Source organism: Schistocerca piceifrons, chromosome 2 (assembly GCF_021461385.2).
Source record: "Schistocerca piceifrons isolate TAMUIC-IGC-003096 chromosome 2, iqSchPice1.1, whole genome shotgun sequence".
In the NCBI taxonomy this organism is placed as follows: domain Eukaryota; kingdom Metazoa; phylum Arthropoda; class Insecta; order Orthoptera; family Acrididae; genus Schistocerca; species Schistocerca piceifrons.
The window spans coordinates 295,202,576-295,220,690 of record NC_060139.1 but is presented as its reverse complement, the minus strand read 5'-3'; the positions used below and the strand labels follow the sequence as shown (position 1 = coordinate 295,220,690).

The window sequence follows — 18,115 nt, the reverse complement described above, 5'->3', positions numbered from 1 at the left end:
TCTGTGTATTTTGAAACTGAAGGAGTTTAATGTATGAAATACGAGGGCTATCCACAAAGTACATTACGTTTTGGAATTAAAAATAAAGTATTTGAAATTTTTTTTATTATATACAGGTGAAAGCCACACTTCAATACTACTTTTCTACATAGTTGCCAGGTCGGGACTGTACGGCGGATGAGGAAACAACTCCCACTTAAAAGATTCGAGAACTTCACGAGTGGCATTTGCCGTGTGGGCCCGGGCGTTGTCGTGAATCAGCAAGATCTTTGAGCCCAAATTTCCCCTGCGCTTGTTTTGTATTGCTCTTCTGATGTTGTGCAGAGTTTGGCAATACCTTTGAGAGTTTATTATAGTGCCTCTTTCCAGGAAATCCACAAAAATCGTATTTCTACCGGGTTACTGATTAACCACGTGGTTGAAGGCGCAGGCGGCCGAATTTTACGACGAAGGAATTTCCAAGCTCGTCCATCGCCACGATAAGTGCCTTAATTTAAATGGCAACTATGTAGAAAAGTAGTATTTAAGTGTGGCTTTCATCTGTATATAATAAAAAAAATTTCCAATACTTTATTTATTTTTAATTCCAAAACGTAATGTACTTTGTGGATAGCCCTCGTAATAGGAATAAAAAATCCAAAATCGGTTATTTCAGAAACCAGTTATTTTCAGCGGTTTTAACTGTCCATTTGAAACTGGCGTTAAAAAAACGATATACCCGAAAACCGGTTGCTTCAGCGATAACCGCCAGTACGTGGTCTGGCTGCCGGAAGGCGCATCCAGAGCCAGGGTGCGTGAGCACTGATTGCAGACGCTTCGTGCGCGTAGCACCGCTGCTTGAGCGCAACGAAGTATGCCTGGCTGAGTCATTGAGCCAGGCAGGGAGGGTATCCCAGTCCTGTCGCCACACTGAGCCGGGGGAAGCTCGCTGACTCGCACTGCTAATAGTGGCAGCGTCCAGCGAGAGGTTAACCACGACGTCGGTATACCCTGTGCAGGCCTCTCCATTTCTGCACAACTGTTCCCAAGCGTCCATTTGAAGCTGTTTACTGTAGTCAGGCCTCGGTGTCCCGCTACAGTATCGACTCCATGCAGTTAGGACCATCACCAAACTCACTACACATTTGTCTCAGGATGTGTCCTATCAACCGAGGCTTCTTTTGGTCAAGTTGTGCCACAAATTTCTTTTCTCCCTAGTTCTATTAAGTGCCTCCTCATTAGTTACGTCATCTACCGTCTAAGCTTCAGCATTCTTCTGGAGCACCACATTTCAAAAGCTTTTATTCTCTTCTAGTCCGGACAGTATGTCTTCTACGTTTCGCTACATATAAAGCTACATTCAATACAAATTCTTCAAAAGTGTCTCCATAACACCTAAGTTACTTTGCAATGTTGAAGTGTTTCTCAGAAAACCTTGTATTAATACTACCAGTATGTGGTTTTTTTTAGCCTCTCTGCTTCGACCATCGTCGGTTTCTTTGCTAAGCAAGTACCTTACCTACTCAATATTGCCCGATTTAATTCAACTGCATTTCATTACCCCGGTTTGCTTCTGTTGATATTCATGTTACATCCTCCGATCAAGACAATGTCCATCCCGTTCAACTGCTGTTCTGAGGCCTTTGCTGTGTCTGGCGATGTGATCCGCAAATCTCATACATGAAATTTCCCAATTTATCCTCTGTTTCATTCAGAGCTTACTCATTCTACAGGTGGGATAACAGTGGAAATAGGTTATAAATCTGTCCTGCCCTTTTTCTCGTACTACCTGCCTGTCATGTCTTTAGAGTCTCATGGTTATAGTCGGTTTTCTGTACATGTAGATAACTTTTCGGTCGCTACATTTCATCCCTGCTGCTATCACAGTTTTAAAGATTATGTTTCAGTGAACTTTAACGAAAGCTTTTGTAAATGTACAAATATTGTGTGTTTTGCGTTTGTTAACCGGTTTGGTAAGAAAAGTCGGATCAATATTGTTTGGCGTGTTCATACATTCTCCGAGACACAAATTTCCGTAGATAGGCGTTTACCCATCGTTCCATTCTTCTGTGACGTGTTTCAGAGCATCGGTAATACATCTGTTAGCACTTGTGTGGTGTGGTATTGGGCTTATTATATTCTTCAAGTGAGCGGGTATTTCGCCTTATCTCATGCATCCTGTATGTCAGGTACAATAGGTTTTTATCTTTGTACGTAAGTAATCAGGAGTCTAGAGAAAAAAAGATAGTAGAGACGTAGAAGTCCCTCCAAAACGGCCTATCATCGAGCAGCAGAAAATAACAAAAGGAGACGTAATGTACTGGTTGTAGCATGCCTGTGAGAGATCGGCTAGGCCCGATCTACTGATGCACCGAGACCTATTCGCGGGGGTATACTTGGCGTGCTGAGGTGGTGTAGTGTGTTGTGTTGTGGTGGCGCCGGCACGGGTCCCCGTGAGCGCGACTTGCGTGCGGCGACCACGCGTGTCCCGCGTCCGTTCTGGCGTCTATCGAGCGGCGCGGCGTGGCCTTGCCTTGTCGTCGGAAATGGGACATTTCCGCGGTCCGCCTGCCACTGTTAATAATGCAGCCGCCCGTAAACCCGCAGGGTAAGGGGGGCGCTGGGTGGGACACGTCAAACAGTAAAAAGACCCGACGTCTCCTGGCTCTGGAAATGTAACCCCACCTTATTACGGTTTAACTGGGGGCAACTATGTCGCCGGTAAATAAACGACACTGTCACTAGTAGAATGTTTTCCTATTATAGCTGCATAATGCGTTACGAACCCTGTTCTTCCATCTTCATGTGCTAATTACATTTAAAATGAACCGACTTACGCTACTGCATCTGATGACGCCGCGATTTCTTAAGTACGGGAAACACCTTGTTTCCATCGAAATTTTTCAATGTCGTAGATACTGTTCTTTCTTTGTGTCAGTACGTGCTTTCCTTGTTAATCGCGTTATGCTATTGTGCATGTAGGTGACACACATTTCCTGTTACCCCTGGAACTGCAGAGTAGTAGCGCGCATTCTCGTACACTCCTACAAATCTGTGTCATTCGAGCTTTTCTCCTTTGTGTACGTTTCATATCTTCTCTCAGTGAAAGCTTGCTCCTCAAAATGGGCCAGTCAGCTGCACAGAATCTCCTGTTAAGTAAATTTGGGACTACATACGTGCATATGACGATGCAGTTCTAGTCGCTGTTGTGGGCTTCGGATCGGAGATGTGAGTACATAGACTTGGACAGATGACACCTGCCAAGGCCGTACCTAGAAAGTAACTCCCAGCACAGGCTGCACCAGTAGTTTGCTGCTCAGTGCTGAGCCACCTGAAGCGAGGTGGCGCAGGGGCTAAGGCGGCCGCTCTGGACTCTAGTGTATTCTGAAGGGCACCACTCAAATCTCCGTTCGATCATTCAGATTTGAGTTCTCCGTGGCTTCACTAAATCTATTATGGCAAATACCGGGATGGTTCCTTTTTACAGGACACTCCTATCCTATCCTATCCTATCCTTCCCTTCCCTTCCCTAAGCTGAAATTGTGCTCCCTCTGTAATGACTTCGTCATCGATTTACTGACTGAAAAATAAGATGACGTGGTGCTGCCTACTGGCTTCGAAATGGGGGGGGGGGGGGGGTGCGAATGAAGTAGAGCGCGTCACACAGGTTACCAGAGTAATATGAGTAATGGGGTGTCGGTTCTGCAAAAACTAGCAACTTTGTCTCCCCTGTATTTTGTGCTGAATATGCCTGTCCGTTGCTGTCCGCACCTGCACCTTACGTCGCTTTATTCTCGAAATAACAGCGCTCACCAATCAAGCTCCTAACTACAGACAGCTGCTCTAGTACACCTGTCTTTGGTTCTTCATCTACAGCCTCGTACTGACGGGTGCCATTAGTGCACTAATGGCATTACGTTATTAGATGTTATTGAAGAAGGAAATCTAATAAGTAACGTCTGGTGACTTTTCTTTTGTCAAATATTTGAGCGAAGCGAAAACAAGACTCCTTATAAATTACGCAGTGGTCTTTTGCTCCAGTTTTCATAGCCAAACGAAGAGTCGTAAAAGGACGAATGGAGTATAAAGTTGACAGCGTGAGATATACTTAAAAAAAAGTGCTGGAAGATAATATGTGTAATTAAGAAAAGCTTAACTAAGGATTTGAGGGAAGATTGAAATATTTCTCGAGAAGCTGCTGATAGCCATGTAAATGAAGCTTCGAAAAGGTCATCGCTTCAAGGCTTAGCTATTTTACGCATTAAAAGTTGCATTGGTGTTACATTTAACTGCCGAATGGCTTCCTTCGAATCAAGTACTAAATTCAGGACTTTTGAGCACAGAAGACTCTAGGGAAGCAAATGAGATGTCATGAAAGCCATGCTTTATGGGCAAATCGTGAAAATAATTAAATTCTGAAAAAAACAGTCATGTTTTGTGAAATGATTTATCTAAAAGTAAGAAACAAAACAGGATAGATACAGATTTGACTAGCGTCTGAGTGATGCTTGAAATAATATACAGGAAATGAGGCGCCGATTGAGAATTTAGAGTTCAATGTTTAACTTAGAATTTCAAAGACTACTACGAGATATTTATCTGATAGATTTTATAGACTTCTGTTGTGTGACCCTGACATATTTCTATCATCTGTGCCCGAACAAGTAAAAAAGTTGCAACAAATTTTCAGACTCGAAAGTTTTTGAATAGGGAATCCGTCAAATATAAGGAAAAAGAACGCACATTCTCAATGGGCACATCATTTGGCGTACATGATTTCGAGCATCATCCAAAGGAGCGTCAGATGTTTCTCTGATCTGTTTTATTTCGTACTTTCGGATAAATAATTTTCAAAACGTTTGACGGCTTGTTTCAAGCCAAGGGAAAAATTCAGATTGTCGCAATATAGCGATCGTATAATATGCCGCTTCGTATTGTGTTGTTTTTGCTGTCGTTATATGTGTTGAGTAAATTTTAATTTTACTCATTTTCAGTGTAAGTGGTTCCCCTTTTCTATTGTCCATTAACCAGTCACATGTGCCAAGATGGCACTTTTTTCTGCTAATTCTCGTTCTACTTTGTGCTTTGTCACGTTTATATTATAGATTTGTTAGGAGCATGAGGAAAGAGCATGCATGCGCGCTGCCATGCATGTTTTTTGTTATCCATTTTAATATATTCCTAAGGGGCAGCTGTCTGTGTTGTCATTATCGAGAAATCTTTTTAACACGTGTGTCCACGGGCCGTTGTCCAAAAACACTGGTTAGGACGAAATACTTTATTTCCCCCAGTAAATTCATACATTCACATTCTGCAATGGCGCTGATAAATATGTTTTGGAGCGGCCTCTAACCGATATCACCACCACAATCATCATGGAACGATAATTGGAGAGTGTAATTGTATAGCGAACCCAAAATGTAGCTAGTTGTTTCTTCAACGTGGTACTGAGCCTTCCCGCGCATTTGCCGTACGTCCGGATGCGTTCAAGAAGAATCCTTGTCGCAGGTAAAATGCTCTCGTGCCATCGTAACGCATGGATGAACAAGTTGTATCGATCGGCAGCGAAATATGTGCGTCGCTGCACATCTCGACCAGTCATTGACTTTAATCCGTATATACGTAGACATGCATCAGGCTCACACATTTTGTCTTCAGGACAGCGTCTTTTTTTTTTTTTTTTTTAAGAATTAAAAATAGTGGATATCGCCCGGTCCGCACAAAAGCTTTGGCTGAGAAGTGCCCAGGATGCCAATAGCCCCGCTCACCCTTACGGAATGGAAAATATATGACGCAATATGCAGAATGCTTCCGAAAATTTGCGAGTCTTCTCATTACTAGTTCCTTTCTGAAAGTATCCGTGTGCCGTACCGCGTTATCGAAGCTGAATCCACAAGTTTCACTAACAACACCCTTGGTATGTCGCAGCGGACAGCCTGCAACGAAGTGGAATTTTCGTTTCGTCTAGACCCTCATGTACGGTTTAGTTTGTTCGTTTACCAGCCGTTGTATAAAGTGTCTTCCTTGCTCTTAAGTGCAAATTTAATATTTATTCGTCATTTAAATCTGAAGCAGAGTGCTATAGTCGAATGGAATTCGAGTGATACCTTTTCTGCATGTGGCGACAGCAAGAAGGTTGTAACTTGACAAAGCCTTGCAGGTTACAGAGGCCACAGAACTAGTGAAGACAGCAAGTTCACTGCGAAACTAGAATTATGTATTAATACCTTCAGCTGCTGACGGGCGTTGATATATATATATCAACGGGGACAGGTGAAAATGTGTGTCCCGACCGGGACTCGAACCCGGAATCTCCTGCTCACTTCGCAGACGCTCTATCCATCTGAGCCATCGAAGGCACAGAGGATAGTGCGACTGCAGGGACTATCTCGCGCACGCCTCCCGCGAGACCCACATTCTCACCTTACATGTCCACTCTCTACCATTCGTAGTGTCCCTACCCAACACACTCATTACTCGTGGAAGACATTCTTACCAAGTCCCGTAAGAGTTGGGGTAATATGTGTGCATCTGCACAGAAGAAGAAGAAGGTGGAAAATGTCAAATCCGAAAGAACAGACACAATATCCATATAAATATATAGCAAGTTCACTAAGTTCGTACTCGCACCTGTGTTACCACTGGTTGTTTTCGACTTTCCATTAACATAAACTGTGGTATGTGAGAGGTTTGTCTTTTGTGTCAACCGAGAGCTGCGGAAGCGACTTTGGGAGGCGTCTGCGGTATAAGTGTGTAGCTAGCCCACTGTATTGACAAAATCCGTTTCAGCCGCAGTGCGGAGCCAGCGGGAGTCGCAGCAGCTGTAGCAGCAACAGCAGCGGCCAGCGTGTCTGACACCGACGCTGGACCACCCGCAGTTGGCGGCGGGTGAGGCCCGAGTCTGGCCAGCACCGGCCGAGGCCGCTGCGAGGCGCTGGCTCGTAATAGCACTCGACACCTGCACGGGTTGCGAGGATAACAGAAGTCAGAGCTCGTGCGGAAAGATTTAAGTGTTCATGTTTCGTACGTGCTATTCGAGACTGGAACGGGTGAAGAAATACACCGAAACGCCAGAGAAACTGATATGTGTATGCGTGTACAAATACAGAGAGATGTAAACAGGCAGCATACGGCGCTGCGGTCGGCAACGCCTATATAAGACAAGTGTCTGGCGCAGTTGTTAGATCGCTTACTGCTGCTAAAATGGCAGGTTATCAAGGCCCAAGTGAGTTTTAACGTGGTGTTATAGTCGACACACGTGCGATGGGACACAGCAACTTCGGTGTGGCGATGAAGTGGGGATTTTCCCTTACGACCATTTCACGAGAGTACCGTGAATATCAGGAATCCCGTAAAGCATCAAATATTCGACATCGCTGCGGCTGTAAAAGATCCTTCAAGAACGGGACGAACGACGACTGAAGAGACTCGTTCAACGTGACAGAAATGCAACAGTTCCGCAAATTGCTGCAGATTTCAATGCCGGGCCCTCTACAAGTGTCAGCGTGCGAACCATTCAACGAAACACCATCGATATGGGCTTTCGGAGCCGAAGGCCCACTCTTGTACCCTTGATGATCGCACGACACAAAGGTTAACGCCTCGCCTGGGCCTGTCAACACCGACAGAGGACTGTTGATGACTGCAGACATGTTAACTAGTCGGACGAGTCTCGTTTCAAATTGTGTGGAGCGGATGGACGTATACGGGTATGGAGACAACCTCATGAATCCGTGAACCCAGCATGTCAACAGGGGACTGTTCAAGCTGGTGGATGATATGTAATGGTGTGGGGCTTGTGCAGTTGGAGTGATCCGGGATCCCTTATACGTCTAGATACGACTCTTGACAGGTGATACGTACATAAGTATCCTGTCTGATCACCTGCATCCGTTGATGTTGCTTGTGCATTCCGACGGACTTGGGCAATTCCAGCAGGACAATGCGACACCCCACACGTCCAGAATCGCTACAGAATGGCTCCAGGAACACACGTCCGAGTTTAAACACTTCGCTGGTCACCAGGCTCCCCAGACGTGACCATTATTGAGCATATCTGGGATGCCTTGAAACGTGCTGTTCCGAAGAGATGTCCACTCCCTTGTACTCTTATGAATTTATGGATAGCCCTGCAGTATTCATGCTGTCAATTCTCTCCAGCACTATTTCGGACATTAGTCGAGTCCACGCCACGTGGTGTTGCGGCACTTCTGCGTGCTCTCGGTGGCCCTACACGATATTAGGCAGGTGTACCAGTTCCTTTATCTCTTCAGTGTTCTTGAACCCTCTGCCGAGTACTCAGTTCTGAACAGCAAGGTAGTGATGTAGGTGTAGGTGCAGGCGTGGAAGTGAAAAACGTGAAAGAAGCAACGTTTACATTTAAAAGTATAAACATAAAGCAATAATCAGGTTGAAGGGTTTGTTTCAAAACCCCAAAGTAATTTGTTGTTTTCCATATACCAGCCATCAGAGTTAAAAATTGCTCTGTAGTAACAAAAGAAATTTAGAACCAACGAATAACGTAACTTCTAACCTCTGAAATTTTGTGCTGTAGCATGTTTTAAGTGAACTCGGGAACTAGGAGACTGCGCTTAGTGACACAGGGTGAACACGAACTCCTGCAACTAAATTTCGGAGGTTGCTCAGGGATATTTTCGGAATACTTTCTGTAGCAGACACGTGGTTTCAAGTCGCTCATCGCAAGATAATTGCATTTCGTTTCTTTTCGTCAGTATCTTTATAGTTCGCTGAATAAATTTGGAGCACAGCGTAAATGCAGACTGTGTGAGCATTGTGCCTCTTGTTTGGAAATAAACTTGTTCCATTCAGTCACGGTAGTTGCTGTTGACAACGCTAAGGCCCACTTTCCTCTTCGTCCTCAAGTTTGCAGTCAGTGGTGCTCGGTCCCGTCTCCAAAATATGCAAAAAATATTTTTGAACGACCGATGAATTTTGTTTCTCTAGTTTGGGTTTACCTTGTATAAACTGTATCTACCACCGCCCACCCCGCGTCCCAACATACAGCCAAAAATTCGGCGCTGAGAAAGAATACTGTGTAGAATGATAGAGTTGGGGAACCTTGAGAGTGGTTGTGCTGCTCATGTCGTAGCCTTTCTACTATACCCACTTGCTCGATGGTATATTTTAAATGTAGCTCTTTTAATTGAGTTACCGAGTTTCCATTGTCAGATGCAGCCTAATAACCGGTACAGTTGAAGCTGCTAGAACACGCAAGCACAATTAGTTTGTGTGTTCAGACTTCACTACCGAGTTGTTCGCCGACATTTATTCAACATGGCCTTTTCAGCTGTCTGTGACCGAAAGAGGTTTAGTGCATTTGATGCTAGCTGTTCGATATTGTACGAATTTTGTTCTGTTGTACCCGGTCCGTTCCGGAAGACTGTTGGAAATGTTCTGGAAGAAAATCACTCACAGTACGCTAGTGCGGCCAATGGTTCGAGTCCTCATGGAGTAGGCGCGACACGAACCGTGGAACGATTCCCACACTAACGAAAGGCTAATTGGGATTCTCAGGGAACTTAATCCGCGGAAGAAAGGTAACGATGTCGCAGAACGCTGTTTGTTAAAGAACCGGTATTCCGAAAAGAGAGAACGGTTATCATGCTCTGCGGACTAAATAATAAAGTGTATTTTCTAGGTTATTCTGAGTAAACTCTATGCAAATAATGTGAAAATATACACTAACTTCACGTTAACACTTGCTTTCGACATTAAAAAATGGTTCAAATGGCTCTGAGCACTATGGGACTTAACTTCTAAGGTCGTCAGTCTCCTAGAACTTAGAACTACTTAAACCCAACTAACCTAAGGACAGCACACACATCCATACCCTAGGCAGGATTCGAACCTGCGACCGTAGCGGTCGCGCAGCTCCAGACTGTAGCACCTAGAACCGCTTGGCCACTCCGGCCGGCGCATTCGACATTAGGAAAGCAAGTTATCAACTTGACATGATCCAAAAATAACAAACACTGACTTTTCTAAATAAATGTACACTGAAATACTAAATGGACTAAGTCCACCAAGCAAGTTTCTTTAAAAATATTTCTACCTTTAGAAATCATTGCTGTTCAGTCTTGGTTCAGGTCACCGTGAAAGTGTTTGTGCACCTCAACTGGATATTCAATCATACTTTTCAGGTGTCTCTTCTTCTATGAAGACAATCCTTTCGCGCCACCAACCTCACTGCATGTGATCGTTTTGAAATTTTCACTTCGGCACCCTTTTTTCAATGCTCCATTTTTCCCATCCCTCTATTATTTGTCCATTTTTCATCTGAATTACATCAGCTGTTGTGGGTTTAATCCATGACGCAGGACTTACATTCACCATAGTTATGTTAATGATCATATCATCTGCTTCCTGAAAGTCGACAAAATAACTTCCTCTTACCTGAATAACTTTAAAAGATTCAATATTGCGAGCTCTTGATATTTTTTCAATTATTGATCTCTCGTAGAGTTACCAGTTCGCCCTTTATTTCACTTTGCTAAATCATTCATATTATTTTCACTATCCGTTGTACTGCCAATGAAGACACGCAAGAGACAGGCTACAAAACGGCAGGAGCAAGTGGAAATACATAATCTCAGTGTTCAGTATAGCCAACTCATGTAACACGTTCTGCATTACACCATTTAGTATGAACAATTCACAGGAGTTACCCCTCATATCTATTGGCTTTCGTAGCACCTATATCAGCCATTATTGGAGGTAGCTCTTCAAGTGTGTAAAAGCTCTGTTCACATGCCACCTAAAGAACTAGAAAACAATTTATGCAGAACTGGCGCTTAGTCCATTTGGCATCATAACACTTCAATGCTGTTGCCTCCGTGTTTAGACTACTACGACACACGAAAAGTTTTGCCGAAATGGGACCCGAACCTGAGTTTCCTGCTCATCGCGGTTAGTCGCTTGAACAACTTCGCGTATCCGAGCACGCCTCCAGGTCCGATACAAACATCCATAACGTGTCATTGCGTGTAAGTCCCATGGCGGTCGCACACCGTTTGTGTGGTTCTACATAGGGAGACAATGTTTTCCTCGCCAGTTTGCCTTGCTTTGGCATGAAATTTTCATCTGTCTATAGTAATCCATCCAGCTGATGTAATATTTATTTGCAATTTGCGAATATATTTCATAGGGCATTTGCATTCAGCTATACAGACACTGCACTAACTATATAAATATCTCGGATAGCTATCGTGAAAATAAGATGAAACAGATTAGGACTTGTACAGAGTCAGACGTTTTTGCCTCCCTCCATAAGCGAATGTAATAAAACAGAAAGTACTTGATGTTGACACGAAATACCCTCTGCCATTCGTAGCTCAGCAGCTTGTAGAGTCATGTACATGATTTGGTCGCTTTGCAGCTGCGCCAGTAGGCGTTGAAACTTTGTACTCATAACTCGGAGGTCCTGGGTTCTAGTAACAGATCCGTTAACGTACTGCAGGTTTTGTAGGCCCCTGCACAGCTCTGTTCATTGCAAGCACGAGCGTAGGGAGCGGTAAGTACCAGATCTGAGCGCATAGTGACAGGACGTTAAAGTAAGGTAATGCATTTAAGAGTTCATACCCAGCGTAGTTTCGCGCTAGTGAGTTATGTCGCAGAGGATTGAATGGGTTTGCAGTGCTGTATGAGCTACCGAGTTCAGTTGGCAGTTAGCGGGTATTTTGTGCTGCCCACGAGACCGCGTGGAGGTCAGGTTAATCGTCTTGTCAGCAAACTTCAAACGAGCGCTAACAAGCTGTTAAAGTCTTTCAGCTTGCGCGGCCTGTTACGCCCATTAGCAAAGTGGCGTAGGTTTTTACACACATAGAAAAGGAGTTCTTTCCTTTTCAGCAAAGGGAACGATTCGAAATTAAGTAGTTGAGAGGGCCACATTTAGTGTAAGTGGACCTCTCTTCGGACGAGCCGCCACGGAATGAAAGAAATAAAAATATTTTGACGGCTGATACCTGTTGTAGGATCTGAGGAATCAAACCGCGAGCTATGTTATAGGCTAATAGCGCGGTGAAGACTGGCCAACTTTAATGGTTCGTCTTTTTGTACTGAACGACGTGAGTGAACTTTGTTATGCATTTTATTACGCCAGTTGCAACATTGTGTCAGTCCAACGACAGGATCAAGCTTGAATTATGACGTAGCCTTAACGAGGATCACAAAACTTCAACATGTGCATCCATACCGAGCGAATCACTGTGAACTGCATGTTAAGGGCGTAATTCGTCTTGTACCAAGTATTGAGATTTCTCCTCCTTCCTCTCGTGCATGGAGGATGGAAGGAATTAGTGATTGTACGACACTGTCTAATTTTATCTGAGCCACATCTACGGGTCACGTAAGAAGTGGGCTGATGATTATTCGTAATTTCTGCCACCGACCGAGACAGCGCAGTGCTTAGCACACTGGACACGCATTCGGGAGGACGACAGTTCAAACCCGAGCCTGGCCATCCCAATTTAGGTTTTCCGTGATTTCCCTAAATCGCTTCAGGCAAATACCGGGATGGTTCCTTTGAAAGGCCACTGCCGACTTCCTTCCGCAGCCTTTCCTAATCCGACGGGACCGATGACCCCACTGATTTGTCCCCTTCCCCAAATCAACCATCCAATCAACCAATTTCTGCCCTGAAAAAAGGTTCGCGGACTTATCTGAATAGGTACTTGTGAAGTACTCGACGTCTTTCTTTGCGAGTCTGCCAATCAAGACGTTGCAACATTTCTGTTACACGCTTGCCAGCCAGAATAGCGTGTGACAATTCACACCGACCTTCTTCTGTACACGCACCATGTCTGCTGTTAGTCTGGCTTACTGTGTGTATCCCACACTCTTCAGCAGTACTCAGGTATGGACTGGTACAAGTATTTTTTTTGCAATATCTTTCGAAGATAAGGCACGGTGTCCCCAGTATCTAGCAATAAATCTGTAGTCTGCCATCTGCTTTACCTACAACCAGCTAATCTGATCGTTCCGCTTCCTGTCTCCGCACATTGCTATTACCAAATATTTGACGTGGCTGGCTCTAATTGTCATTAATTAATACCGTAGTGAAGGCATACCATGCTTTTAAGTTCCGTGAAGGGTACAATTTGCGTTTCTCTACTTTAAGGGGATACGGAATCGGATTTTGGGTTAAAAAATCGAATTTTTTTTTATTGGCGTATTATATTCTGCCATGTTTCCCTCTTTAAAATGACGTATCATACATAGCTCTACTACAATTATAACTATTTTATTTTTATATATTTGTGAGATCGGGTATTGCGCTTTAGTTATACACGTCTCTCGTGGCTGACCATGAACTTTTTGGCAGTACCTTTAAAGTGACATGAATTCAAATATCCCGGTTTCCAGCGACTATTTATACACTAGTTGCCCGAAAATGTTTCTCTCTGGTTTCCTCAAGTTACTCTTTGACTTTGTGGCGGGACTGTTTTGTAAACAGTGTGATATAAGAAAGTAGTTGTTGAGTTATTTCGTATTTAGTGCTTCATTTTTCGCAGTGAAAATGCCTAGAGCTAAAGCAAAAGTATTTAAAAAGCGTGTGAACTGGCAAAAGAAAAGAAATAATGATTCATTAGCAAAGCAAAGCAGTTAATCATCATCACTGTTGGAAAATGTGAATCCACTTATTACTGATTTGCCGAACGAACTTACACCAAATGAAAACAGTGCTTCTCATAAAAAACTAAGAGATTTGGAAGAGAAATATAATTTACTTGATAGAGGGAATGAAGTTTTTGAACTCATTGATACGAATATATTGTGTGAAGCTCTTGAAAACAGTTTGTGCTGCAAAAAATGTCATGGAAACGTTTCTCTGAAAGTAGAATCCCATGTTGGCCTGGCTGCCCAGTTTAATTTAATATGCAGTGTTTGTAAATACAGCTGTAAGTTTCCAAGTTCGGTTTCAGTAACTGTAAATAATGGATACAAGAAAACTGAACTTTATAGTGTAAATATTAGGTTAGTTTATGGATTGCGAGCAATTGGTAAGGGCAAAGCAGCTGGTGATATGCTATGTGGTGTTCTAAATCTTCCAAGTGCACCTTCAAAGTTTGAAGCTTACAATTATGTACTAGGATCTGCAGTTGAAGATGTAGCACAGAAGTCAATGCAGGTTGCTGTGGAAGAAGCAGTGGAAGAAAATGACGGCAGTCGTGACCTCACAGTGGCGTTTGATGGCACGTGGCAGAAAAGGGGCCACACCTCCAACAATGGTGTTGTAACAGCAACTAGTGTGGATACTGGCAAGGTTATTGATGTTGCAATAATGTCTAAATACTGTAGGTGCACAGGCAGGCTGAAAAATGAACACAGTGATGACTGTATTGCTAATTATTATGGTAGTAGTGGTGGCATGGAGGTTGCTGGGGTGAAGAAAATTTTTCATCGCTCTTCACAGTGGTATAATGTTCGCTATGTCAAATATCTGGGAGATGGTGACTCTAAAGCATTCAAAGAAGTTTTGGAAAGCAAACCATATGGGAACAGTGTAAATATAAGCAAACTTGAATGTATAGGACATGTGCAGAAGAGAATGGGTGCCAGGCTGAGAAGGTTAAAATCAGTTATGAAAGGGAAAAAACTAGATGATGGGAAAACCTTGGATGGCAGAGGAAGATTGACTGATTCCATAATAGACCACATTCAGAACTGCTATGGCCTTGCAATCAGGCAAAATACAGGCAATCTTGAAGAAATGAGGAGAGCTATATGGGCTTTATATTTCCACACCGCATCCACGGATGAGCATCCACAACATGGTTTGTGCCCCAAAGGTGAAAACAGCTGGTGTAAATACAATAGGGGACTAACAACAGGAGAGAAATACATTCACCACCACAGTCTACCATCAGCCATCATGGCAGAAATAAAGCCCATTTTCAGAGATCTGGCTGACAGAAGTCTTCTGATGAAATGTCTTCACGGAAAAACGCAGAACCCCAACGAGTGCTTGAATAGTGTGATATGGCATCGTCTCCCAAAAACAGTGTTTGTCGGAATTAATACACTACATTTTGGTGTGTATGATGCTGTGGCAACCTTCAATCTTGGAAATATAACTAAATGCCAGGTCCTTCAAAAGTTGGGTATGTGTGTTGGTTCCCGTACGGTACGTGCTATGTTCTTTTTAGATCAGCACAGACTAAGGCATGCTGATAATATAATCAAGACATTAGTGAAAAAAGCAAGACAGGTGCAGAGGGGTGCCAAAAGAAGACTTGAAGATGATTATGAAGACTGTGAAGGGGGTATTAGCTACGGATCAGGAATGTTTTAATCTTCTTTCTCCGTTTCCCGTAAGTTTACTTTTTACTTCATCTAGGAACATTATCTCAGGTACTGGTCAACCTAGAAGTCTGAAATTTTTATGACGTAGTGACATAGGTCCCTATTACATACTGAAACAACGATTTTTTAATTACTTGATTTACAAAAGACTTAGGGGTGATAGTCTAGTAAAAAGCGATGGAAAAAATTTACTTAAAAATAAATGTACAATATCTCTGTAAGAAAATACTTTGACAATAAACTGTTGTTTCAGTATTGTTGTAACATATGAATGCACATACAGTAAAATTTTTACCTCTCTGTCTCCAGTAGTTTGTGAGAAAATGTTCCCTATAGTAGGCATATATTAACATTGCGGGGATAGGTGATTCCGTATCCCCTTAAGAGTAAGTTACCAATTCCTGCAGTAACCTCACAACCAGTCGAAATGTAACTGGATATTACTGCAATTTTTACTGCATAGAATTTTTTCATAGATACGTGCATCATCCTCAGATAGCCTACGATTGCAACAAAAACTATCTACTAAGTCAATTAACTAACAGCAGTGATCCTGTTACACTCCCATGGTGCCCATCTTTAAAATACAATAGTCAGACCTGGTTAGATATCCAATATGAACAGATTCTCTTTATAAAGCTTTGACGTGGCGCATTACATTACTTTAATATTTGTTCCGTAGATCATGACTACAACATTTTGTAATGATGTGGAATGTGTGCGTTTAACCTACGTTTTCATTACACTTTTTTCAAGTGTCAGCTGTAAGATGAATAGAAACAAGGATACAGGGTAAGTAAGCTGCCCCTACCCATGGGTTTTATGCTAACTGCAACACTTTCAAAAACCACGCCAGAAATTTTAAATTTTCATATTCTGTTGCTAGCTACGCGCAAACTATTAGTCCTACAGAAAAAATGAACACGGCAATTTCATAGGAAATTTAATGTCGTTAAAATTTGTATGGGGGTGCTTTTTCATTGGAGGCCGTGGTTTTCGAGTTACGCAAGAAAAAGGTGTTTGAAGGTCATTTTTGCTTTGAAGGTGGTGTGGGTTTCATAAACCCCTTGATAGGGGCAGCTGAATCACCCTGTATACTCTCTCTCTTTTTTTTTTTTTTTTTTTTTTTTTTTTTTTTTTTTTTTTTTTTTTTTTTTTTTTAGCCGTGTAACAGATTGTGGTAACTGGCAATACATACAGTTCTTTTGTATCACTAAGAGGAAAGTACATTATCTTCCACTACAAGAACCAGTATGATGCTACTATCAAGCTACTGATGTTTAACTTAACATGCAAACGTCAGTGAAATCTTCTTCGAGTGTGTTGAATAATTAAGTTGTTTTGATGTGTTCTTGTTGAAAATCTAAACTTCACTATCAGAAACATGTAAACATTTACATATGACAGTGCGTAAGACAAATTGCAGTTGTAGTCTACAGCATGATTCCATCTTGGTTGGAACTCTGTACAAATTCAATGTACCACAGTTCACTGTCAGAGTGTTTGCAGCAGTATTTATTCTCATATGCACTCGAAAAATTGCGATTTCCCAGAAAACAGTGGTGGCAGTTCTTGCCTGCAGCCCTTTCCTTGTCACTGAAAATTGTTTCATGATAGTATGACCAAGTTCACTTTCAAAAAATAATCATTTGTTACAACAATATAGGAAAGATAGATCACTACTTACTGTAAAGAAGTTATGCTAGGTTACAGATAGGCACAATTGAAAGGTGTTACATAAAACTTTCTTTTAAATGCGCCTGTCTGTAACTTAACACGTCATCTTTATGGTAAGTAGCAGTCTAATTTTTCCAACATTGTTGATATTCCTACCTGGAGTTTCCATTGTTTAATCTTTTGTGACATTTGATACATATCCTATGCGACATTAGAAATTGTATGGCACTGATACAGAAGTCTAATTTAATTTTTCTCTCTTTTTTCAGAACTCATTTGGTCGACCAGATGAGGTGGTTGCTGCTGAAACATTGGAAAACCACATTCGCTGCAACAACAGTTTTGTGCACGCTGTGTTCCAAGCTCAGTTTAGGTCATCACTAACATGCCCACGTTGTAAACGGCAGAGCAACACGTTCGACCCCTTCCTCTGTGTATCTGTGCCTGTACCGCAAAACCAGACGAGGCCCGTGTACGTCACGGTGCTGTACACTTCGCAGCAGCCGAGACAGGTCAGCAGCTATTCCTTGCTTACGGTGTTAAGTTAAAACTAACAAATCAGAGTTTTTCTTTATGTTTGACCTATTGTTATAAAGGTACTAGTTCCTACACTTTGTCACTCATATCATCATCAGCAGCAGCAGCAGCATCATCATCATCGTCGTCGTATAATTCCAGTTTGCCAGTTGCTGTTAATGAGCCTCTTCCACTTGCTTTTGTGTATGTATAATCTGTCGCCGAGAACATTATCTGTCGTCCTTCCTTTGGCAGCGAGGTCACTCTTGATTGTGTCGATCCATCAGGTTCTGGGTCTTCCTAAAAGATGTTTTCCTCCCACACCTCTTTACAAATTTCTGTTCTTGTAGGCTGCAGCCTTGTTACATGTCTATACCACCATAGTCAAGATGTGCTGATTAGGCCCAAAAGGGGTGTCTAAATTCTGCCTTCCTTTGTTCCTTCCTCCCTCCCCTCATCTTCTCATTCCTTAACTTATCCACATTGGCCTTCTGGATGATGCGTCTAAGGAATTTCATTTCTGGCGCCTGGCGCCTCAATGCCCATCTTCATGATGAAGCATGCTTGGATATTGTAAATCAGTGTTCATTCTCTGTCTTTCTCTCCACCACCTCTGTTCACC

General features: G+C 42.7%; 1 protein-coding gene across 2 annotated transcripts in view; it reads left to right on the top strand.

The window, feature by feature from the left end:
• The window catches only part of LOC124777147 (ubiquitin carboxyl-terminal hydrolase 31), a 336,927-nt gene that overhangs the window by 246,361 nt on the left and 72,451 nt on the right, over positions 1-18,115 (top strand). For both annotated transcript variants that reach the window (XM_047252447.1, XM_047252448.1), the window contains exon 2: positions 17,247-17,489. In XM_047252447.1, the coding sequence (XP_047108403.1) occupies positions 17,247-17,489 (243 nt within the window). The remainder of the gene's footprint in view (positions 1-17,246; positions 17,490-18,115) is intronic.